This window comes from Mugil cephalus, chromosome 20 (genome assembly GCF_022458985.1).
Source record: "Mugil cephalus isolate CIBA_MC_2020 chromosome 20, CIBA_Mcephalus_1.1, whole genome shotgun sequence".
Classification (NCBI taxonomy): Eukaryota; Metazoa; Chordata; class Actinopteri; order Mugiliformes; family Mugilidae; genus Mugil; species Mugil cephalus.
The window spans coordinates 17,839,419-17,863,441 of NC_061789.1; the positions used below are offsets into that span (position 1 = coordinate 17,839,419).

A 24,023-nucleotide genomic window follows, 5' to 3' on the forward strand; every position below is an offset into this window, starting at 1 on the left:
TTTTGGTCTCAGACACGGAGGAGGTGCAACGATCACCACAGACAGAGAGAGGCAGCGAGATGTGAGAGGAGGAGGTGTGGTTTCATGTTTCAGCATTTTATTTCCCCTTCATTTTTAATCCATCTACAAGCTTCGAGTCAGTCCTTTCTTATTCACCGTCTTACTTCAAAAAGATAGTGTCTAAAAATATGGGTTAAGATGCGTCTCGTTTTCTTCCCTCTTCTCCCAATTGTATTAGATACCAACTCAGCACACATTGTAGCAATACCAACAGTGCAGCTGCTGCAGTGCAAAGCTCAAACTGACCTCATACAGCATCAGACGAGCTGCTTCCTGGACCCCAAACCAAGTCATCTTTAATCTCATTTACAACAGAGAGGGAGGGAGTGGGGGGAGGGGTCATTACAAAGTTCCTGGGCTGAGGCCTTCACTCAGGGCTATCAACAAATGTACAAAAAGAGACATTTCAGTGAAAAGAGATGACAAGTTGGCTAGCTTAGCTGATTTGCCACGATCGAGGATGCATGGACGGGGGGGATTTTACAGATGCAGGTCGTGTCGGGGGATATAGCTATACGCTAGCGACGGCTGATAGAATTTAAACACGGCTTTAAAGAAATCTTCGTACATTGCATTTCACATTCAGTATATCTTATTTACAAACAGGTGTGCATACAGTTGGCTAGTGCTCATTTTCTGATGATGCGTGACATAAAAACGGTTCTTTATTAATGTGCTGCTTTTTACGGTGCCATGGCTGCAGCGGCGCACACAATGTGGTTGTACAAAGAGCTGATATTCTAAGAGGTAAAAACCCGCCTATCGGCCTGTGATAGGAGGAGCGTCGAGGTGTACATGGACACAGCTGCCCCTAACACCCATGTAAACACGCAAACGTTAATCCTTTCTTTAAAAATCTCTTGCACGCGTACATTCACTCTGGAGCAGACACACGACAGAGGACACCTCCTAAGCGTACAAACTTGGGGCCTGAAAGTGGTGAGCACGCACAGACAGATACTGTGGAATGTATGTTGGTCAGTCGGTCGCTGAAAACACTAAGTTACGGTCTCTGCTGCTTCATAGTGTGTTTAAAATGATCCCAAAACCTTAACACCTAGCTTCCTTCCTTCTCTTTTTTTTTTTTTGTTGTACCTGAATACTTGTGAGAGTGGGCGTGAGAGTGGGCAGGTAGGACGCCTTAAGTTAAGAACAACCTTATATCGGTTCTTCCTCGGTGTCTCTTTGGAAAACACGCCGACAACAACCCAAATGTAAAATTCCTGCTTCACCTGTCTGAATGTTGTAGATTAAAACCGGTTGCTGTCCACTTTAAGATGCACCAATCAAGGCCTGGCCTCGGAGGAACTGCGCCTCAGATCCTTCTCCTTTAAGAAAAAAAAAAGGAGGCTGTCCTGTTCCTGTTCCAGTCTGTTGGATGGGTCGGCCTGTGTGCTAGTCCAGCATTTGCCGGCGGACTTGAGAGGTGGCCAGTTTCGTTCGTGTGCAGGCAGGCAGGAGGGCAGGAGTTGGAAAGACGTGTCGCATATCAAACTGGTCCACCACCTTTGATATGTTCTTTATCAGACTGTCCCGAGACATGAGAAGAAGGACGCAGACACCAACGCACACATTCACAGGGCCACTGGGCTGGAGGAAGACCCTGGCGTCTCCCGCAGGTGTGGCCCGGACCCGATCCTCAGTGGCACGCTGGCAGCGGCCACGTGAGTGCGATTTGGCTGGTACGGAGAGAGGAGAGGGGGCCCCCACAGGATCGAGGAGGACGGAGCCCAGCTGGAGGACGGACGAAAGGAGTGGACGGGTGCGTGGAGGAAACGACAATCGGAAGAGGTTTGGAGAGATTTTGGGACCGTAGTGGAAGACTTTCTTTTTTTTTTTGTTCCCCTCTTCTTCAATGTGGAAACGACACAGTGCGAGGAGGAAGACAGAAGTGGACAGGACACAGAGACGGAAAGACAAACAGAGATCTTATCCTCCACCAGATCTGAAAGAGAGTTCAAAATGGAGTGATTATTAGCAGGATGGAAAAACTGCTGTAGAAAGACAAATCCATGCAGGCGACAGGAGATGAATATGCCTGGAGTGGAGAGGGTTGAGAAGTATTTAGTATTTAGAAAGATGAACTTCATGAGCTTTGAGGGGAAGAGATAAAGGATGAAGGGACTGAGGTATTTCTGGGAGATCTGTGGGCAGAGTGTGATGTGGTCATGGCGCTGAAAGGACATACCTTCCTCTTCGAATGTTCCTGCATCCGATGGAACATGCCAGGAGAGAAAACAAAAAAAACACCACATATTAAGACAGAAACAATCAGATCTTGTATTAGAGCTTGCATAAAGTAAAATTCATATAGTAAACTGAATCTGTGTAGCTATTTGTTTAGATGAAGCAGTTTAATATGAAAGGTGCTCATGGTTCAGTTTTTCAGTTTCTTTCACACTGGACTGCCTATACATAATTAGCCATGACTATGCAATATTTCAGGACAAAAAAAAAAATCATGACTCAGTCAGCCAATCCATTATTTATCTACTGGTCGTTTCCTCATTTTTTCTTGTCAGATTGCAGTGATGGCGTCACATGCAGCAGGTCTACAGAAGTCATGGCACCCTCTGCCTCTTAGGGTCTGCCAGAGCTCCACATCAGAAACTATCGCTCTAAGTTTGCCGTCTAAGAACAAAAACCTTTCTGCTTACAGCTCATGCACACATGCACAGACACTTACCTCTGGCCCTAAAAGGACTCAGTGCATGCCAAATTGTCACTTGAATATGTTTTTCTTCAGCCAAAATTCTTCTAGGAATGTAAACTGTGACTAAGACGGGAGCAGTCCTTTTAGGTCAGACCATAAGGAGTGAACAGTAGCGGGCATGCAAAGGTGGAAGAGTGCAGAAGAGGCACTTGAGCGAGGACGTTTGGGGTTAGGACGCTGCCTATCGAGAGATAAGGGGATGCACGGACTTAAAAGAGCACCGAAAGAACAAAAGTAGAGCAAAGGGAAAAAGGCTCAAGTTAAAAATATATATATATGTTTATATATATGTATATCTCTATTGGGAGACTGAATATATAGGTCAGGGGAATCTGCACGTTGGGGGAACTTCCAAGATGTGGCACCAGTGAAGTAAGTCAAGTCAGATCTAGTTGACTTCAGAGAAGTTCTGCAGAGTACCTGGTAGAAAAAAAAAAAAAATCTATATATCCTGGTTCTTCCCTGTTATCTCTACAGACTGCTAGGCTAGTGAGGGGAGGGAGGGGCAGGGGAAAAAAAAATGCAGGATGGAGCCGATTAAAATTTTGAAAGGAAAACCGAGTGAGATGTCTTGATTCGAAAGCAGTTCTCAGACTCTCCATCCCCCCCTCCCCAGGGTTCGGGCAATGAGTTGCGAATGGGCGTCTATTTCGGAGGGGTGAGAGTGGGAGGGGCGGGAGGGGTCCTTTAGGTAGAAGCAGACAGGTACACAAAGGCATGCCAGAACTCTTACTTAAATCCCCAGCCTGTTCCCCCTAGGACTATAGCTGCCAGGAGAATAGCACCTGCGATGGACCCTATTATGATATTGGTGCCACTGGGACCTGCGCAGAGGAAGGAGGGGGGAGGAAGGGTGCGGAAGGAGGAGGAGGAGGAAGAGGAAGGGCAGAAATAAAACAACACCACTAAAAAAAAAACACACGTCAGAGGACAGCATCAACACCGTACATCAACAACATCAACTAGAGAGATACGGAGAGAAAGAGGGAGATGATAAGATACCTGCAGACAGAGAAAGAGAGATGAGGGGAAAGAGGAGGAAACCAGGACGTGGGGTGGAGATGGGACAACAGGCGGGTGAGCGAGGGAGGTCAGGGGAGACAACAGTTACATAGAAAACAAAGGAGAGAGTGTTTTATTACTTTGTTCTCATTCCCCCTCTCCCGCTCTTTCAGCTGGACACCCTCTTGCTCTGGCTTTTATGGCCCTATAAGAGCAGCTGCTCAATTGCTCTGTGTCACTGTCAGACTGCAAGAAAGTAAGGAAGACACTTGAGTGTGGCGCTGCCTGCGACACATGCTGCACACTGCCACCACGCTCACCAAACGTACCGTATACACACACACATATGCTTGAACGGATTAATGTGTCTCAACACACACCCACACTCTCTTCCGACATTGAAACCGAGACTCAGCAGGAAGGACAACGCCGCGCGCTCTGAATATCGATGCAAACTTTCTCGCGGGATTCAGGTGAACTGCCCGCCGTTGTGTTTGTGGGAGAGGATATCGCACCTGGCGTCAGTACATAAAGAAGCTGTACGGTGACGATGGGGAGAGACTATGAGGGGGTTGGGGGGTATGACGGGCAGACAGAGAGAGAGAGACGCGGACAGTTTTGACGGCTGCTATGGACCTTTCTTCTCTGGGCCCGTCGCGACCGTAGGCTCGGGGATGGGATCAAAGACGCTGCAGTCCTTTCCCGTGTAGTCCCGGTCACAGATACACTTCACCTCATTACTGCAGGTCTGCAAGAGAGAGGAAGAGGGGGAAAAGTCTAGAATGTCTGCCGATTTGATTTCAAGCAGGTCCCACACACGTTTGTGTCATTTAGAAAAAGGTTATCATCTATTACATAGGTCTTCAAAAGGGGGTCCGCGACCCCTAAGGGGTCCATGGAGGTACTGGAGGGGGTCGCAATTTAATTTATTTATTTTTTTTAATTTTCCCCCACAAATTTAATTTCTTTAAACAAGAATTGAACATATCTTAGTAAAGGGATAAATGGAGACAGAATACATTATCAGTCAGTCATTGAGCGATACCCCACCCCTAACACTATTGAGCCAATCACAGGGCCACATATTACACACCGACTGTCAGATTCCCCGCAATTGGCCGAGAGCCTATTCAGTCCACAGGTGAACTCCAGAAGCACGCTGCAGTATTAGCAGAAGAGAAGCTAACAGTGCAGCTCGCTACCATTAGCCAACTACTGAGGCCAAAATGGATCGCTTTGTTTACGGTAGTTGCACGACAACCCTAATGTTGCACGTTTGAAACAATAAAAATAATATTTGAACCTCTGTATTATTTGAATAGCTTAATATTGAACGCAAAATGATAATAGTGTGTATTTATACATTGCACTAGGTTGAGTTCAATATAGGACACATATATATCTTGGCCTGAAAAACGTTGTAGACCCCTGATCTAATATGTAGCCTGATATAGTCTTTTCTCCTGAAATCTGTTTTGTTTGAGTGAGCTGAAATTCGTTTTACCCCATGATCAGAACAAATCCGTCCAGAGTTGGACCCCGGACACGTGCTGAGGTTGAACGCTGCCACAGGGAGGCAGCGTCTCTCCAGACACATCATGTTGGGACCGCAAGGGGTGCCATCCTCCACATAGCCCAGGTCTGAGCCGTCCTCCAGCAGAGCATGGCCACCTCTGAGTGAAGCATCCAAACGTGTCAGACGGGCGGGAGAGGGGGGCTACCATTATAAACACTGCAACAACCCTGGTGCCCCCCAAAATGTGAGCAAATGTGCCGGAGCTTACCTGCAGTCCAGGTATTTGTTCTGGTGGTAGAGGGTGAAGCTGGTCACCTCACCCTGCAGGTCTCCAAACTTTGGCTTCAAGGTGACATTGGCACAGAACAGGAAGCCGCATAGAACATCCCTGACGTAAGAATACAGCACATATCAGACTTTATTTCTGCTGACATGGGTGAAAAAAGTTGGATGGATTTTTTACATCATCTATGCAACATCTAACCATCTTTAATGTGCTTCACCAATTTCTGAATGATCTTAATCCTTAACTCAACCCTAAACCCCAGACGTGGTGCTTCAGGTACAAACCTGAGCAGTATAACATCTGCATGAAATCCAACTAACGACACCATTTACTGCACAAAAAAGCAGAACAAATGAAACATACTCTACCAGAACACCGGTAAAAGGAATCAGGAATGTGCAACTTACGGCTTATTGCACTGCAGCCACCCTTGCCCTTCAGGACGTGGACCACAGTTCCCCTTCTCAGTCCCCTCAGCGTTGAGCTTCTCATAACAAAACCGGTCTGCTGAATCTGGGATGGCAATCGGACATATTCTTAACCAAGCAGGATGGAAGAGACAGTTATACTGCCCATGTAATATATATACGTACTGTAGCCCCAGAGTCCCCTGCACTGTCCATCACGAGTCCTGCATCGGCCAGCGTAACATCGGCCCTGAAGACGAAGATGAAACAGTTCTCATCAAGTGTGCCACAGGGCCAGCTCCAGATAGGACAACATGGCACAGAGCCGAACTTACCTGGCTATTATCACACATGTAGCCATCCAGCTTGTGGACATTATGAGGGCACTGCAGAAAAAAGAATGTGCTTAACACTTAAGCGAATGTAAGACACTGTTTTTTGTTTTTTTTTTACCCCAAGAGCTACCTGGCTGGAGTCCCCTGTGCAGGTTTCTGGGATATCACAGTCATTGACAGCGTCTCGACACACCACGCCCCTCTGGTCATACTACAATAGAGAAATACAAAATACACACTGACTAAGTTAATTATTTCCTTGCTATTGTCTTGTCACTGTATGAGAACAGGTTATTGAACATATCAGAACTACGAGGAAATTTGATGACATATAGTGGGCAATAAGCCCTGAATATGACTTTGTTGGAACATACAGTAGGTCGGCTCACCTTGCAGCCACTGCAACAGAGTCCATTACTGCACATTGCATCATGGGTAAGGGTGCACTTTTTACAGCAGGCTCCTCCGCTACGAGCGCACTCCTGCAGCCGCGAACAGGAAAACAAATGTTCAACAACGCTACGCCGTCATAATGGGCGCAGACGTGATGCGGAGGCGCCGTCCATCCGCAGCGACTTTAAGAGCAGAGGGCCTGCTGGCTACTCACCACCTGGGATCCGCAGTCACATTCTTCCCCTGCCTCCACGAAGCCATTCCCACACTCTGGGGGGTCCAACAGCTGAGAGTCACAAGAAGTAAATGTGTAAACACATACCATTCAGAAAGAAAGAACGAGGCGACATAAATGTTTGGACTTAAGTAAGGAGTTATGGGACGAGAGGTGTTAGAACACATTACCCTAAGTAAATATGTATTCTGGGGAAGTAAAAGTGACGATGGCCACGTCTCCATGTCGCACCTCACCTTATTGGGCTTGTTGAAGAGGCAGCTCCCGCCCCCCTGGAGCAAAAACTGGGTGTACTCGTCAATACTGCAGCGAGAAAACTTTCTGGGCAGATAGAATCTGCAAGAAGACGCATGAAGATCAAGACATTATGTGACAAATAAAATAAGCTTTTTTTTTTTTTTTTCCTTTTGCCAGTAGGGAACGCCAGATCCACTGTGGGGGTGTGTGCCATCACTTCGCAATCTGACAGAAATGTTACCATCTGCAGTAGGATATTACTCAAAAGAAATATCTGAAATCTGCATTGTTTCCATCTGGCAGTGAGAGCAAAATCCAAATCACTCATGTAGTAAATACTTTTAATTGGCCATTTACTTTAACGGTGGTCGGCACGCTAGTGTTTCCACAAATTTGCTCAAAGCGTCGAGTGCAATCTGCCGTGATTATCACCTGCTTGGCTAAATGAGAACCGAGTTAAAGTCAGAGCATCTCTCCGTTACAGGTGCTTAATTGTTTAACCGAGTGAAATGAACAGGAGAAAAATCGCTGCTAAGAGGGATTTTACCCGGTGTCTTCCATGATGCAGCCCACCCAGGCGTCTGGGCACCTGCAGTCTCCTGTGAAGAAGAGCAGATGGAAGAGAGGAGAAGGGTAAAGATGATATCGACAAAGCAGGGATGAAAAGATGCGGCGATCGGCCTTTCTGACAATTCAGTGATTCTGCAGCGAAGTATGAGAAGCCTTTGCCGATGTGTGGGTCCTACTGAGAGAGTGCTAACGGATCTTTTTTTTCCTGGCATTGAATAATGGACCTGATGGTTCTTCGGCATTAATCAAATGGCCCATTGTTCAGTGGCAGCGATCCTTTAACCACCGCCCCCTTCTACTTGGATGCAGGTGACTAATCACCTAATGGAAAAGTCTAATTACAGAAGAGAGCTGCTGGACAGGGACATCAACTCCCAATACTCTCTCTCATTCTTCCCCCACTAACACCTCCACTCCCACCACCAGCTTCTCATGCACTGATCCTGCCCACACCGATCTTCCTTTCTCTTCCTTTGATTTCGGTTTATACATCCCTGCATTGTGGAACTTTCCTTGCCGTCTTACCTGCAGAGCTACGTGCATTGTTCCACCTCATTCCAATGTTTTGACCAAGGCTCTGACACAGAGTGATGGCCATGGCAGCGGCACTCCCGTACTGAAAGAAATTCACATGGATGGATGCATTACTGTGACACAGGGTCGGCCGTATGACAGAATCCTTCAGGTAGTTGCTCCGCATCATGCTACCTCCTTATCTCTATGAATCTAAATATGTAAATGGAGTAAGCGCTCACTTTTCCCCCAAGACTGAAAACAAAGGGCAACAGTTAGCCAGGCTCTTATGAAAAGCCGCCTACCAGCATCTCCACAGCTCAAATATGAACAAATTACACACAATCAAGTGAAGTACTCGAACAGGAATTATGTGATGGAGTACTTCTTGACTGAGACACAAGATCCAGGTTAGCTGCTAGCCCCTTGCAACCCCCAGCCTTCTCATTTAAGTCTCAAGTAGAACAAATACAGAAACATGCAACTACATGCAACTCGACTTTGGTTTGAATGATCCGTTTGACTAGTGAAGAGTCAGTCATTTGTAGTTTTTAGCTGAAATGAATGAATGAAGCGCAGCCTCGAATGTAACCTTCTCAGATTGTCCTCACCTCATTAATTCCTCCTCCTTTTGTCGGAGAGCACACTCCTCCTGTGTAGGCCGTCCCACTGCGACTGCTGTGAAATGTACGCCCTCTGGGGTGCACAGGAGAGCCGTGATTAGAAATCATGTGTTCTCACCGTGTCCCTTTGTCTGCTTTTTAATTAGTTTTTTCTTACGAGAACAGGTGGACGACATCACTCTGCTCCTTGATGGCGTCCTTCCTGTACTTCATGAAGTTCTGCAGTGTTATCAATGGGTCTTCCACTACTGGCATCTTATTTTTAGAGGTCCAGGTCTCCATGGCAACCAGCACGATCCTCGTGTTCAGCTGTTCTTGATAGATCTGGGAACCACAAAATGCCCATCAGTGCGCTGCCTTGTTGGTGTGATGTGGGGCACTGACTGCTATCACACACGCACAAACACAAACACACACTTGACAGGTGGCATTTCGGTGCTCGACAGCAGGAGGACTGTATTCCTATAAACAAAGCACTCACCGTATCTGCTGTGTTGACCACGGCTTTGGCAAAGTTCTTGGTTTGGCTTCTAGAGCCGTGCAGCTGTACAAACTGCAGAGACAGTGATGCACAGATGGGTTAAGAGATGGACTGCATTTGCTCTTTCACATAGGCACTCCATGATCAGCGTGAGCATTTAGATTTACCAACAAGAGTGAATTTATTCCTATGTCTACAGACACTTCTTGAATCAGCATTGTCTACTTAGCTTAACTTTAGTTAAACTGGGGCTACGTGATGGAAACACAATTACTGTAATGCATTTGACTATATTACTATAAACTAATTACTGGCAATTCATATTTCATGTATCAGTCAGATGTTTAACATGAATAAACAGATAAACATTTAGTTTCCAGCCTTAAGTCGGAACTACATCAGATCAGTTTAGAAATAACTGACACACAATATCCTCTGGTGTAGTTGGTCAAGGCTTCATCCTACAGCAAGATAATGACCCAAATCTTTAGTCCAAGCTCTACCAGAACTACCTCAGGATAAAAACACGATGGAAAGCTTGAAAACATGGAGTGGACCATGGTCCAGTCAGTCTCTAGACTTTAACCCCATGGAACTGGTTTGTGATGAACTGGACGGAGGAGTGAAAGCAAAGCAAAGCGCCACATATTTCCGGGAACTTCTGCAACAAGAGTGGGAAGAACTCTCTGAAAAATATTTGATTTCCATTTTTAGAAAGAAAGAATGTCACAAGTGTGTTCACATCAGACAAAGACGGCTACTTTGATGAGTCTAAAGTCTAGCATATATTGGGTTACATATCGATTCCATTAACTTTTTTTAGTTGTTGTTTATTTGGTCTGTGCTTTCATTTCAGAGTAAAACAAGACATTAAACTGCGTACATTTCAATGAAAAAAGAAATATAAGTGTTCTAAAACTTTGGACCGGTTGAGTATATACCTATAACCAAAGTCTCAATAAATCTGGGGGCAAATATGATGCCCCCAGACTCTCAAGCACCTGTGACTCTTTTACCCAGCAAATGAGAAATGAAATCCCTGAAAATCAATAAATACAACAACAAAAATAAATATAGCGAAAGTGTCTGTGTAAAGTGTTTAGGACATTTTGTCCTCTGAAGTTTTAATTAAATTGTCGACATTTAAATAAAATGCAATTTAATGCATCAATGATGAGATTATTATGTGACTTTTGATTGGGGGGTAAAGTAAAGTTTATTTTTTAAACCTGCCTTTTCAAAGTCCCATGCACGACGTCTGTCAGACAAGCGATAACTAAATAAAAGCCAAATAATCAGTTGTGGTATGTAGATTTAGGCACAGGTACTCCCTAGTCAGTACCTCAAATGCAAATACTTCATTTTTTTTTTTTTGTTAGTGGCAGTGGAGCTATGTACAGGGGAAAACAGGCACGAAACTAAATCCTGACTGGCTATGAGTCAAACACTGCGATTACTTGGTGACATCTAGCGCCCCTCTGACTCACCATCTCGTTGTCGTTGACCACCATCAACTCAATATATTTGGTCTCAGTTTGGACAGAGGGCTTGCGCACGAACCGCTTGGATCGCCTCAGCCCCCCAGACACCTGCTGCTCCCTTGTTTGGTCCGGTCTGACGTCATCGCCGTCACCTCCTCTGCTTTCCCACTCACTGCCCTCTGCACAGCCTGGACACAGGGAGAAGCAGAGCTGCAGACAGTCAGAGAGACGCTACCGATTACTGTCTCAAGTGTGGTCAAGGCTACACAACATGCAATCTATCACCACGATGTCTGAACTGTCCTTTATCAGGTCAGTGGTGAAGAATTCCAACTTTGGCCATTGCCTGCAGGATGTGAATGTGCTCATGTACCTGGGCAGTCAGGAGAAAGTCTGATATCAGGCATCCTGTGGATTAAGTGAGCACCGTCATCCTGAGGTAGAAAAAAAGATGACATCAGGAGCTAAAACACTCACACAAAAAAACCCAAAAAAAAACATGATAACTACATCAGTTCTCCAGTTGCGTTTACCTGATTGCTCGTATTGTGAATGGGCTCAATCCCATAAGAGAAGAAGCCGTCAGAGAACATGCCACTGAGGAGCAACAGAAAGACAAGGGGAGTGAAGGAACGTGGCGTTTTTGCATACAAAGAATACACAGGTAACAGGCGTTTGACATAAAAAAAGATTTACTATCGGGCTCACCACAGGCCATGGCAGGTGGAGACAGCTGCCCAGGACTCTGGTAGACCTCTTAACCTTCCCTGGTAGTAACAGTGCTCCCCTCCCTGTGGGAACAACAAACCACTGTTTCACAGAATAACCACCGCTGATACACTCCAGGCTTCACAGGCATGCTTTTATCCTTCATTAACCGTCGTGATGGCTCCGCACGGAGGAAGAACCGCTGCATACGCCACTCTCCTCCCCCTCTCTCCCTGCTGTCGAGCTCCTGGCACAGTTTGTGGCCTACTTGCATCCTATGCTGTACTCCTGCTCCGCTGACAATAGTGGAGGTAGACCCTGCTCAAGGATCTCTTCAATAAATTAACACTCATGTTGTCAGCACACTAGGAAATTTTGACCATAGAATAACTTTACAGTACGCGGGCTGCAACAGAAGGAACAACAACCTTGACTCACACAACAGCTCACACTCACACAGCTTTAGAAGGTTATAGCTGTGGAGAAGAGCCACCGGGACGAGTGGAAAAAGAAAAAAAAAAAAAAAGTGAGAAAACACTGGTTCACCTGGATCAAACTGAGCTTGGCGGGCTGCCTCGACCTCGAAACAAATGACGCCTTAGTGCTCCGACTGAAAATAAAATGCATTTTGATGCCAAGGATGGGTTTGGTGACACTTGAATGCATCACGTCTGCCATGTCCAGCAGCGGTGGCATCGTCACGTGAGCCCTCGATCCAGCTGAGTCTCAATCTGGCCTGACTACAGGTCTCCGTTCCCAACCCTGCAAGCCTTCTCTCCTTCCCACCACTCTGGGCACAAACTGATGCCCTCCAGATACACACCACCCCCTCCCAAAAAAAAAAAAAAAAAAGATCCCTCAGCTCATCTTACTAATGTATTAACTAGAATTTTACCCCTTATCTCCCCTCCTCCTTCGTCTCTTCCTCTCGTGACAGCTCTGCTCTTCCCTCCCTCTCGGCCTTCTTTCATTCTCTCTGCTGCCAAGAACTTAATGACACTGCGGAGCTAACTGGTTGCTATGGAAACAGGCTTGTGATTGGTCAGGACGTCTAAAGGAGAGTTTGGAACGATTGTGGGTGGGGACATGTAGTGCTAGCTGGCTGGCTGGCTGGCTGGCTGGCTGGCTAGGTGGGTGGGTGGGTAGGTGCTCAGGGGGCAGTGAGTGGCACATTTGTGCAGAAAAAAACATTAGCCATTAGCCTCCTGGCTAGCAGAATTCAGTCACATTCCTCTGGTCTGTCCTGACAAGCACACATCATGTTAGATGTCAAGTTGTCTCCTGACGATTCTCTGGCACTACAGGCATTCACTTCCATCAATAAAACACAACAAGCACTTGAAGAATGAGCTATAAAACAAAAAAAGAAAACTAATAGTGTGTGTTTTGTCCTTTTAATTAAACAGATACATGTCAAAGGGCCTTAAAACATGCACATGAATCATGCCGCATTATGAGCTCTGGATCAGTTCAGGATTGCATTTGAGAAGAAAAAACTTCATTCATTAATTCACTGGCAACAGCGGCAGTGTAAAATATATCAAAGTCTCACTTTCCACAGCCAAAGAACGGAATGCTGCAGCGTCTGTCGCTCTGGTCATCTCCTTAATTTGCTGATTTCTATGCTGCAAATGACAAGTTCACTCACTTAGATCCCTTAACTCATGCCAAAAGTCTTACCACAGCCTGCAACGGTACGTCGTCCTGGTTAAAGTGCCGTTCCACATAGTCCGAAGACAGTAGGTGACTGCAGAGAGAGGAGAGAGAATAAATATCTGTGCATCCGGCATCATTTGTATTCAACCAAATAAAATCATGTTTTAGAACGCTTTGTGTCCCCTAACTGGGCACATTAACAAAATCAGAGAGTCTGTGTATGTGCGCCACATTTGTATTCCCCACCTTGTCATGTAACATAATAGAGGCGGTAAGTGCATTTGCTTAAGTGTGGGGAAATGCTAATGAGAACAGCTGCAGTAAATTAAGAGCACCAGTGATACAAGCGTGGACCAAAAAAAAAAAAAAGGAAACAGATTTTGGAGGGTAATACTAACTGGTTTAGTTCCAGGTCTAGAGTGAATGTGCGTCCAAAGGCTTCCACTTGGAAACAGCTCTGGGCCAAGTGGATGGGCTGGCAAATAAAACAGTTAAGAGAGACAGATTGGACAGGTGATAAATTAAAGGATAAAAGAACAATTGTAGTTGAGCGTGTCACTCGGTAAAAGCCGCAGAGCAGTTTTGAAAAAGTCTCATGAATAATTCAGCAGAATCAATACCATGTTGGCCCTAAAAGCATCTCAGCAGCTGAAATATTATGATTGATAAAGTCCGTATTGATCAATGCTGGCTGCCAGCGCCCAGAGAGGCGAGACCGCGGAGAGCTACGGCTGTTTAAAGAGCTAAGCTGGAGTTTTGCGATAGGGATGGATAGCAGCGAGGGGTGCGACAGCAGGAAGAGAGGAGGAGGTGGAGAAAACTTTACTGGTATCGTCCATATTCGGACCCACTGTGCCAATGTCCCTAATGGACAGATGCCAGAGCTGAGGAGGTGAGGAGACAGCAGGGCCAGGAGGGAGAGCGAGAGATTTACTGCAGACTAAACAGTGTGTGTCTCTTCAGCAGCTTTGACTGTGCCAACGTGGCTTTGATCTCAGTCTGGAGGAACCAGGTTGCAGTGAATCACCGGGCTTTTACGATAAAATGCATCACTATCCGTGCTCCAGTGAGCACAGACAACAGATTTCTTACTACTGTCTTGGAGAGGCTGGAGCGCGGCGCTCACGGACGCTCTGTCTCCGTCACTGTACAGTAACGCCGTCCCAGAGTCTTCTAGCAGCGTTTGACAAAACTGCTCAAACACGAGGTCGGCTCATCACGACGACGGAGTTTCCACAGTTGAAGGCTGAATCATTTTTTGCACCCAGCACAGGACTTCTCATCGTCGCCGGTTGCGAAGCTGAGGCTGAAAATTTCTTCGAGCAATGTTCTTTTATTAGCTGCTCTCCGACAGCTCCAGATCTCTCCCATCAGTAGTCATATCTACCAGTTCATTAGGTACACTAGTGGAAATCAATACATTCTAATATAACAGCCCTGCACTAAATCTTCTCTTCAAGAGGGTCGTGGTATTTAACATTTGTTTCAAATAACGGAGAGATCTGTTGATTCAACCATGATTGATTTGGTTTTGGAGGCTGTGGTTTGTAGTACTACTGAATCGTATTGTGTTGTGTTGACACGTTTTTCTATTATTTTGTCAACCCCAATATTAGTCAGAGGACTAGTTCAAATTCAGTTCAGTCACAAAGGGGATTTAGTGCAAGGCCGTTGCATTAGAGTGCATACATTTACTTATTGTGTAGGTAAGTAAGTTTACATGTTCTCACAAATATAGCGATGACAAAAGTGAAGGTGATTTTTTATATTATAATTATATGGAAAGTGTCACGTTTCTACATGAACTTATCTCAATAACTCACATACATCTCTCTGACTTTTGCAACTGAGACCATTTCCTGCTGAACTTGGCCCACTATCATCCCTATCAGGTAAAGTAATGCAATAATAATAATAATATTATCCTGGAAAAGTACATCAGCCACAACATTCAAACCACTGACAGAAGTAACAGTGACCACCTTTACAAAGCATGTTAGAAACTTTTGGACCTGGCATTCATGTGGATGTTACTTAGGTATGTACAACCCATCTAGACCAGACCAGACATCCCCACCCCACAGCAATGACACTCATTGATGGCAGCAGACGTCCTCACACACAACACACAAAAAAAAACAACATGAAAAACAGCACAAGGTGTTGACCGGACCTCCAAATTCACTGGATCCCAAACTGATCAAGTATCTGTGGGATGATCCACAGGGGCCATGCCCCTCAACCCGTAGGACAAAAAGGCTCCCCACCAATCTAACAACATCCTGGGACACCTCAGGGCACCCTTAGAAGACCCATGTCCATTCTCTGAGAAGTTTTGGAGGTACAAGGGAGACCTACACAACATTAGGAAGGTGGTCATGTTATGACTGATCTGTATAGATGCACCTTTGCTTCTGTGATGCAGTCTCAGTTAAAAAAAACAAAACAAAAACAAACATGATTAAGATTCATGTTATAATTTACACATCAGTACCAAGAGAAGGTGAAATGACCACGACAGGTAAAAGTAAATCAGCAAATCAGTTCTCTGAAATGCTGCTTCATCTATTTGGAACACAGCATGATGTGACAAAATAGAAAGTTCAGCTCATCCCCCGCTGCTTCTAAATTTATCTGGTCCCTCACTCCAAGCATCTTACCAGTTGAGAAAAAAATAAATAAATAAAAGCATGCCCAGACAGTGAGGCAGCTGAAGCAGGGACTTGTGAAGCCTACTGAAATCAGTGTCATAAATGGTATTACTTTTTCATTGATAGATGAAAAACCTAATTATTCTTGTTTTGTTATCACAACTACGATCAGAGCCTAATGCGCCTATGGCATTAACTACATCACATCTGAGAGCGAGAAAATGAGAGGGGAGCGTTCAAGCCTCTTGGTCCAGGCAGCACTTCTTACACCGGCCTGTTTCATAATTAATGGGGACGTACTTCAACACACTACTGAATAATGAAGAAGCCGGGGACTCAGCACAGCAAGCGGATGATCGGACGTGACGACTGAATAGCCAACGACGGCCTGAGCTTCGTCGCGTGGAAATTATGGCGGCCACAAGGAAGCATTGCGCACGTCTGAGGAGCTCCTCGACTGACGGCCCGCACCGGCGCACAAAGCAGCTTGGCTGGTGTTGGTTTCAAAACTTGTTGCCAGATGCTGAGGCTTGACACTCCTTCACCGTGGAGTGATTTCCAGTGACTAACTGGGTCAAAATCACAAGGAGTTGAGGCTGCTGCAAGACACCACCCTGCGCCGTCGTCCCTGGGCAGCAGGAGCCGCACGAGCAGCAGCAGAGAGCTGAACGCTGCTCTGTTTTACAGGCACGGGCAAAATGAGGTTTCCATCCACGGAATGACACTGACTCTGTCACACCCATATACGTCCACACAGGCTTGGTGCAAAGGATGCATCCACAGCACAACACTTAAAACTGTCAAAGCTTCCTATGATTTATAAATTTGCACATTCAGCCTTCATATTATTTTGGTCCAGACAACTGTTCTAGGTGTAATAAGTTTCTGATTTAAAAAAAAAAAGAGATATTATCCATCTGGGAAACACTGATTTTAAAAAGCACAGAGTGACATTTATCTCATTCTGTGGGAAGATTCATTAATCAGAGCAACAGATTGAAAATGCTGGGTACAGATACAGTGTGGGGCTAAACAGAAAAACGGGAGGACATTGTGTGACAACGAGAATGTGTCCACGACTCACCAAGGCGTCCCCGGTGCTGTTCTTCACCCTGGTATCCAAGAAGTCATGAGCCATTTCCTCCTCTGACTCGATTTGCTGCACCAGCCTCTTTGGATAAGTGACCTCGATGTCCCCACTATCCGGCCGCCCCCTCGAGATAAACCAGCCCCACATGCCTCCATCCTGCACCGGGCTCCTGTCCACACCTGTGGGTAGCAGGGACACAACAGGGGAAACTTACGGCCACAGCCAGTGATCCCATTGACATTAGACCTGGAAGTCTTTTATTATTATTAAGCGGAGCAAATGGCAATATATTTTACACACTGTGGGCATACATATAGAATGTTGTCTGTGAGCTGATGGTCTGGTGACCCAGTTTAACACACAGACCAGTAAATGATACTTAATCGGTTACTATTATAAGAAGATGACTGGATATGTTCTTTTTATAAAAAAATGACTACATATTTGTCACTGCTTGCAGGCTGTATAATAAGGCTGTATATATTGACACCATTAAAGACATAAACATATGGCCTACATACATGAATTAATCATTAGTCTTGATGCAAATAAAGTGCCCCCTGATTAAGAAGGCGTTTAGATGTTGACTGTACTGAACACTGTTTGAAATGGGTACGTTTGATACAGGCAGATGAGCTGCGGTGGAAATGTGTTGATGCAGCAAATCTGCCGGGTTGTGCTGTCAGGCCAGTGGGCTGCTTGGCACCGAGATCCAGCTACAATAAAATCACAGCCTGCACCCAGGTCCGAAAAGTGCTGGTCAAGGAGAAAAAAAATGTGGATGCAAAGGAAAACGTAAAGGGTGTTCCCGCTCTTGATCCAAACCCCCCTCTCTCTCGCTCCTCTCCCTTACCTGAGACTGCAAGCCTCTCGCCCACTGCAGCAAAGACCATGAAGCACCACACCGCCAGCATGATCTTCACATATTCCCCCGGATTACAGCATCGAGAGCCGCCGCCGCAGAGTGTCGCGAACCCGGCAGATGGAGAAGAGGAAAAAGACCAGAAAAGAAACCGCAGAAATGATGGCGAAGATCCAGAGTCAGTCTGCTAAACATCTGATGATGCGCGTCCAGTCATCTCTTCCCCCTCTCATTTATCTATCTATCTTTCTCTCTCGCCCTCTCAGCTCCGGCCAGCGCTGCTACGGAGAATTTGGATTTGCATATCACAATCATGAAAAATGAATCACGGGCCTGTGCAGGAGGTGATCGATACAGGCCTACAGATTGATCATTGAGGAAATAGTGAGGAACGGGAGAGCGCGCGCCGCGGATGCATAGCTCCGCAAGGCTGCGCGGGTGCGTATGGGTGTATGGATGAGGTTGTATGTGTGCGTGTGCATGCGCTATGCGGAAACGGAGGGATGGGAAAGCAAAGAGAAGTGCGTTGGGTTTGCGGTGAGGGGGGACACGTGGGACCGTGGTACCCTCCCTCATCCCGATCAGCCTCCTCCTCCCGTTGCCATGCAGCTCTGCGCAGGGAGAGGATGCGACAGCCCGGCGGCTGAAGTGCACGGCCGAAGAAAGGCCATGAATGCGGTCAGGGACGAACGGTTCATTCATTTTCTGAGAGGTGTGAATGGATGAGAATGGCGGAATGCGGTGACATTCAGAAAACGGGTCTGCAGAGATGAAGGTGTGTCCCGGTACAAATCCACCGTGACAAATACAGCACAGACCCTATTTGTTGGTTTCTGTGGTAACCAAGTCAAACTGATATTTCTGTCATTCTCATGTAGCTATAAACAATTCAGTTTACTGTTACACTTGTCTGTGAAATAATAATAATAATAATAATAATAAGAATAAGAATAAGAAGAAGAAGAAGAAGAAGAAGAAGAGCAATTTGAGTTTAAAATGAGCATCGTGGCTGATATCCAAACATTTACCTGAACTCCAGTACTGGTATATTACTGTTGTAATGAGTGGAAGATATTGTATCTGTCACATGGCCACTGGACCAGAATATAATCATTTGGGAACCTTAGCTGGAGATCAATCGAACGCTGAAACTGGAGACCTGCAGTGATCCATGTGATGCAGCCTCAGCCCTCTGACCCGCAGGGTTCGGCTTCCTCGGTTCAGTTAAAGTCTCCTAGCAGCCATCCTGGAACACATCCCACTAATGGAGGCACATTGTGCACTGACAGTCCCCTTTGAATATTTCATTTACCCCCCTTTGAGACTTACAGGGAAGGAGAGATTGCGGAAAGGGATGGAGGGGTGAACGTCAGGGGGAGTGCAGCAGCATCAAGGGCCAAATATGCACCTCCTCCAAGGCTGCTGGGATGTTGCAGTTCTAAAGGCAGGCATGAGTTCAAACAGACGTTTCTGCCGTTGTCTGAACTAAAACATCCTCAGCATCTTCAGCGTGCCACTGATCACACAGCGCGGACGCAAATAATCAGGGATTCGGCAGTGGTTCTGCTCGCCGATAAAAAGAAAGAAAGAAAGAAAGAAAAGCAGTCTTCAGATATGCGCTTCACTTGGTAATAAAAGTTTAATTTCTCAAGTAATACGTTTGAAGATTTCCGAGTGATACTCACGGCAGAACTTGAAAAAAGAAGGCTGCTCCCTTCGATTACCGAGATCTGAGGTCTGTGCCATCTTTGCCTGCGGGTTCTTCGGAAGCGAAACTTGGGAAACCCACGAAGAAAAGTCTCCACCAAGGAATCCCACATTTAAATTCAACGGGGAAGGTGTAGCCGGTCACATTTGCTGTAGAGTGTGGGGAAAGACACAAATTAGTGGTAATCCTTTCGATTTGTCAAAAAATTTCACAGATTTAATTCAAGTTTACACACAGAGAAGTAACCGAATCTTGTGCTATAGAGACACGCTGCCCTCTAGCGTGCACAGGGTAGAATTACATAGATTTAACGTCTAAGGCAGGAGAAAGAATATGGGTTTATATGTATTATTGGTTTCTAGGTAAATGTCTATTGCTTCTTATATTGCTGCTACCTTAACTTAATTTTTAAGTATTGTTTTTCTCTTTCCTCTAGCATTGCACCGTTACGCACAAGCTGTCTGTTTTGATAGATGATTCATGCGCTGATTTGTGCGCTTGGCTACAGCTGGGCTCTGCAGGGCAGTTAAGGAAATTACTTTCAGCTTTGCTTTTTGAGTTTAGCGAAGTCTGACTCACCGCCTGTGACCCGACGCTTCCAATGAACAATTAAGCGCTTTCAGGAGGCTATAAGAAGGGCTGACAAAAGCGGCGCCCTTCCCATTACATGTTTGCTTTGGAGAAGCGTTCCGGACAGCTGTTGGAGGAAAAATGAATAGTGTGCACGGTGGGAAACCTGTGCGGCCGCTGTTAAAATGCACCCACGCTGAGTGTGGAGCAACTTTCAACAGGCAGAGGAAGCTGAAAGAGCATGAGACTGTGCACACCGGGGCGGTAAAGCAAAGATTTGCATCCACAAATGTACAGACTAAAACAAAAAGGCCTATTTATATCACTGTAATTTGAGTCAAAATGTCCACAGCGTCCATGTTTGTGCACAATTGCTGGATGTGGCAGTCGTTTCTCGAGAACATCCCACCTGAAGCGCCACATGCTCCAGCACAGAGGAGTCAAGCAGTTCAAGTAGGTAACATGATGTCGCATCTCCGTCGTCGCCCTCATCAGCCTTGCACTCATTCTGCCTTCTTTCTTCTGCAGATGCAAGTTTGCCAACTGCGCAAAGGCTTTCTTCGACACAGGGAAACTGAAGAGACATGTGCGCTACGTTCATGGAGACAAAAATAAGTATTTTAAGGTTTGTCGAATATGAATGCATTCACCAGATGGCGCCAAAATGGCGTATTTTAACCACCAGCGCCCCTTGCTCTTCAAGTCACCTGCATTTCAAGCTTTATTTTAACCACTTGAATGTGTTCCCTCAACAGTGTAACCAGCCTAAATGCTCCTCGACTTTCAAAAAGCGCAGGCTGTTTAAGCTGCACTTGAAGGAGCATGAAGTGCCTGTTAAGATCAAGTATGTCGATCTTGTTTTGCCTCAGAAAACCTGATGCTTGACTATAAAATATTTTAGCTTTGTCTCAAATTGATGCCTAAGATTTGGTGTAGGCAAACTAGGGATGCGGCCTTGGTGATTTGATCATTTTATTTATTTTTACCTCTGCCTGTCCCTGGTGGGGCACTTAGGTGTTCCAAGGATGGATGTTCTGCCACGTTCGACTCCCACATCACCCGCAAAGCCCATGAGAAAAAACACACAGGTGGGTGTCCTTAAAACTTTATAGAAGTCCTTTCATCTTGCATCCCTTTGAAATTTTCCTAATTGAAGGGAAGTTTTGACTGCATTTGCAGGTAACCCTTTATTGTGGATGCTCCTTTTAATGCTTCTTTAAAGCAGTTCCCGATCCACTGTTCTTTGGTTCCTAAAGGTTACCGCTGCCCTCTTCCTAACTGCCAGGGACATGAATACACCTGGGGGAAACTTCAGAAGCACAAGGCCAAACATCCAGGTGAACATGTTGCCGTCATGGTACAAAACTGTTGAAACACCGCCCAGATGTTTCAGGATGTTTATTTTCTAACTTGGTGCTTGGTGTCAAAGGACGGCTGGTTAATAATTCCACCTTTTTACAACGGCATTTTAGCTACCTTTACATGCCAAATGTGCAAGAAGGTGTTTAAGAAAGTGGACGCTCTGCGGAGGCACAAACGGATCCATGCGTCCCATAAGCCTGTGCTGGTCTGTCCCAGGGAAGACTGCCAAGCCTACTTCTCTACAACCTTCAACCTGCAGCATCACATTCGCAAAGAGCACCTGCAGCTTCTCAAATACAAATGCTCCTTCCCTGACTGTCCACGCATGTTCGCTATGCGGGTGAGTATAAATGACTCCTTGAAAGTGGTCGTGCAGATCAAGCAAAATCCAAAGTTAAAATGCACTCATCATTGGCTATTTAGGACATGAGTAGATCATCTTCAGTTTAACTTGCGTGTTAACTGATGGTTTTATTCCACAGGAGAGTATGACCAGACATCTGCTTCGCCATGACCCATGCGCCACCACTCTGAAAGTAAGCCCTCACATCAGTTAGACAGAGTAGCCAGGTGTTGTTGATCTCAGCAAACCTGTTGAAAGCCACCACTTTGGCTTTCCGAACCAGTGACAGAAAACTGCTGTTTCAGTCATTTAATGTGCCAATGTGTTTTTCCCCTTCATCCCGACAGAAACGTCGGCGCCCTAAGAAGTCCTGGCAGAGGCGTTTGAATGGACATCATCTGCCCCTCGTGGAGGAAAACCTGGGTCGCCTCTTTGCCCTGCGCATGAGAATCTCCAGACGTGCCAAAGTAGAAACCAACCTCTCAGGGCTCTTCAGTGAACGCAAGATCCCTCACTATGTTGACCCCGAAGTCAACCTCCGCAACCTGTTTAACATCAAACCCCCTCGGGCTTTGGAGAAGCCGGCGGTTGCACCTGTTGAAGGTTGAATGAAATTGCATCAGATCAAGCTGTGATTTGAGTGTGACGCCTTGGACTGTTTTATTTAACGTTAAAGAAATATGAAATTGGGTCGTTTTTTTTTTGGTTTTAATGTAGCCGACATACATTGATGTATTTAAATTTCAAATTAATTATTTGAATGTGACTTGACAGAATATGTCAAGCTTGAGGAACTCAAAGTAACTGCTCTGAAAAAGTCTTAACTGAAATGCTTATGTTGTGTAAAAGGTGTAAAAGACTTTGTTGACCCAATAAAATGAGTTGTATTTTGAATTAATTGTGGTTTAATTTAAATGCTGTGTATAGGTGCACTGCTGGAGGTCTGCCCCATCAGTAGCAGCTGCTGGAGGATCATCTCCATCAGAAAGATTTGTCCAGTGTTTAATTTCAATGTAAAAAAAAAAGCACCTCATTGTAGGCACACTAAAACAGCTGCTGTCCTCCTGCATCTTTTTGTGCTTGCTTTGGCACATTGGTTGACATTTGCTGAACATGTTGGGGCTCATTAAATATGAACAAAGCGTTGCACATGAGTAAGAGCTGAGTCACAGAGCGTGTCACTTTGGAGGTGGATGAGACTCAGCTGTGCGATCTGTACAACTGAGGGTTAGAAGATAAGAATCCTTTATCCCACAGTGGAGCCTCTAATGTTTGCATGAAAAGTCAATGTCTGTAAGGACTACATCTAACAATGGATTTAGAGTTTCTACTGAGAGGACACATGACATGTACACAACGGAGTGTACAACGGAGCTAGAACAGCTTCTACACAAATGGATGGCAGACAGGAGCAAATGCTAGCTTAGTTCACCAGCCACTTTATTGGGTACACCTTGTTATTTTCTTCCACACAACTGCCACTTACTGGATATTTTCTCTTTTTTGGACCATTCTCTGTAAACCCTAGAAATGATTGTATGTGAAACCCCCTGTTTCTCAAGTCCAGGGTGAGATTCTCAAAATGTCTCACTGTCCAAACTTGAAAGATATTCATGTTGCATATACTATATATGAAAAAGGAAAAAAAATCCTCACACTTCCTCTTGTTTTGTTAATGGACTACTTGTTTGTTTGCAGCCAGTTTTCAAGGTTACAGGAATGAAGCGAAGTGTTTGATTAAAGCAGAAAAATTCTACTGATAGAGGTCACTGGCAGTTGTTCTCTAATGTTTTTCTGCTGTCAAGTAAAGAATGATACTGCACAAAATAAAACATCCCACTGAAAATCAATCACTTACCATTTAAAAAGGTTCATTTTTATGTTTTACGCAACTAATTTCTTTCACCTGAGGAGGAGGATAGAATCTATTCTGAAGCTTTACCGATAACTTGTCAAACTAAGTTTGAATGGCGTCTTTACTGCTGCATTATTCTTTGCCCTGCCAAAGGTCCTTCTCTCAGCTCTGCAGCCTCAGGCTACTTACCATCTTTCCCTGTCTGCAGCTCTACCTCTTTAGGTCCCATACATTAACCCACCCTGCAACAGCTGACCTGCTTGCTCTGTACAGCTTGTGAGACAGCAGACAGGAAAGTGTCTCCACCATCCACAATTATCTTGACTGTAGTTATTGTATAGCTCTTTCCTTTGTAGAGGGCCATTT

General features: G+C 45.4%; 2 protein-coding genes across 4 annotated transcripts; one reads left to right on the top strand and one right to left on the bottom strand.

The window, feature by feature from the left end:
- Positions 1-75: 75 nt before the first annotated feature.
- LOC124997700 (disintegrin and metalloproteinase domain-containing protein 11-like) lies at positions 76-19,639 on the bottom strand. Of its 3 annotated transcripts, XR_007110993.1 has the most exons (27): positions 19,505-19,639; positions 17,811-17,874; positions 16,952-17,136; positions 13,615-13,691; positions 13,241-13,307; positions 11,561-11,643; positions 11,386-11,449; positions 11,226-11,286; positions 10,859-11,040; positions 9,372-9,443; positions 9,048-9,214; positions 8,879-8,963; positions 8,280-8,370; positions 7,732-7,783; positions 7,184-7,283; positions 6,927-6,998; positions 6,709-6,801; positions 6,450-6,530; positions 6,320-6,370; positions 6,171-6,234; positions 5,985-6,090; positions 5,560-5,679; positions 5,280-5,448; positions 4,412-4,523; positions 3,916-4,021; positions 2,249-2,266; positions 1,902-2,005 (listed from the first exon to the last, which is right to left on the bottom strand). XR_007110993.1 is itself a non-coding variant. In XM_047571630.1 (26 exons), exons 1-26 carry the CDS (start codon positions 19,637-19,639, stop codon positions 1,635-1,637), a joined length of 2,742 nt encoding a protein of 913 aa, XP_047427586.1. In that variant the 3' UTR covers positions 76-1,634. The 3 variants fall into 3 exon arrangements, 2 of the variants coding, with proteins under 2 accessions (XP_047427586.1, XP_047427587.1); XM_047571630.1 differs by lacking the exon at positions 3,916-4,021 and having other exon boundaries at positions 76-2,005; XM_047571631.1 differs by lacking the exons at positions 3,916-4,021; positions 19,505-19,639 and having other exon boundaries at positions 76-2,005; positions 17,811-18,090.
- A 445-nt stretch (positions 19,640-20,084) lies between these two features.
- Positions 20,085-22,696, top strand: si:dkey-208k4.2 (P43 5S RNA-binding protein-like). The gene is made up of 9 exons (XM_047571633.1): positions 20,085-20,361; positions 20,450-20,550; positions 20,626-20,722; positions 20,853-20,941; positions 21,112-21,185; positions 21,354-21,434; positions 21,570-21,799; positions 21,942-21,995; positions 22,150-22,696. The coding sequence occupies exons 1-9, from the start codon at positions 20,239-20,241 to the stop codon at positions 22,408-22,410; spliced, it is 1,110 nt and encodes a 369-aa protein (XP_047427589.1). The 5' UTR covers positions 20,085-20,238; the 3' UTR covers positions 22,411-22,696.
- Positions 22,697-24,023: the final 1,327 nt, after the last annotated feature.

Bases quoted from the DNA above. Each gene is read 5' to 3' on its own strand.
- LOC124997700 (XM_047571630.1), bottom strand. From the start codon at position 19,639: ATGTGGGATTCCTTGGTGGAGACTTTTCTTCGTGGGTTTCCCAAGTTT. The intron at 11,644-13,240 runs GTAAGACTTTTG...TTGTTCCCACAG, and splicing joins ACGTACCGTTGCAGGCTGTG to GGAGGGGAGCACTGTTACTA. The intron at 11,041-11,225 runs GTACATGAGCAC...CCCTGTGTCCAG, and splicing joins ACTTTCTCCTGACTGCCCAG to GCTGTGCAGAGGGCAGTGAG.
- si:dkey-208k4.2 (XM_047571633.1), top strand. From the start codon at position 20,239: ATGAATAGTGTGCACGGTGGGAAACCTGTGCGGCCGCTGTTAAAATGC. The intron at 21,186-21,353 runs GTGGGTGTCCTT...TGGTTCCTAAAG, and splicing joins CCATGAGAAAAAACACACAG to GTTACCGCTGCCCTCTTCCT. The intron at 21,800-21,941 runs GTGAGTATAAAT...TTTATTCCACAG, and splicing joins CACGCATGTTCGCTATGCGG to GAGAGTATGACCAGACATCT.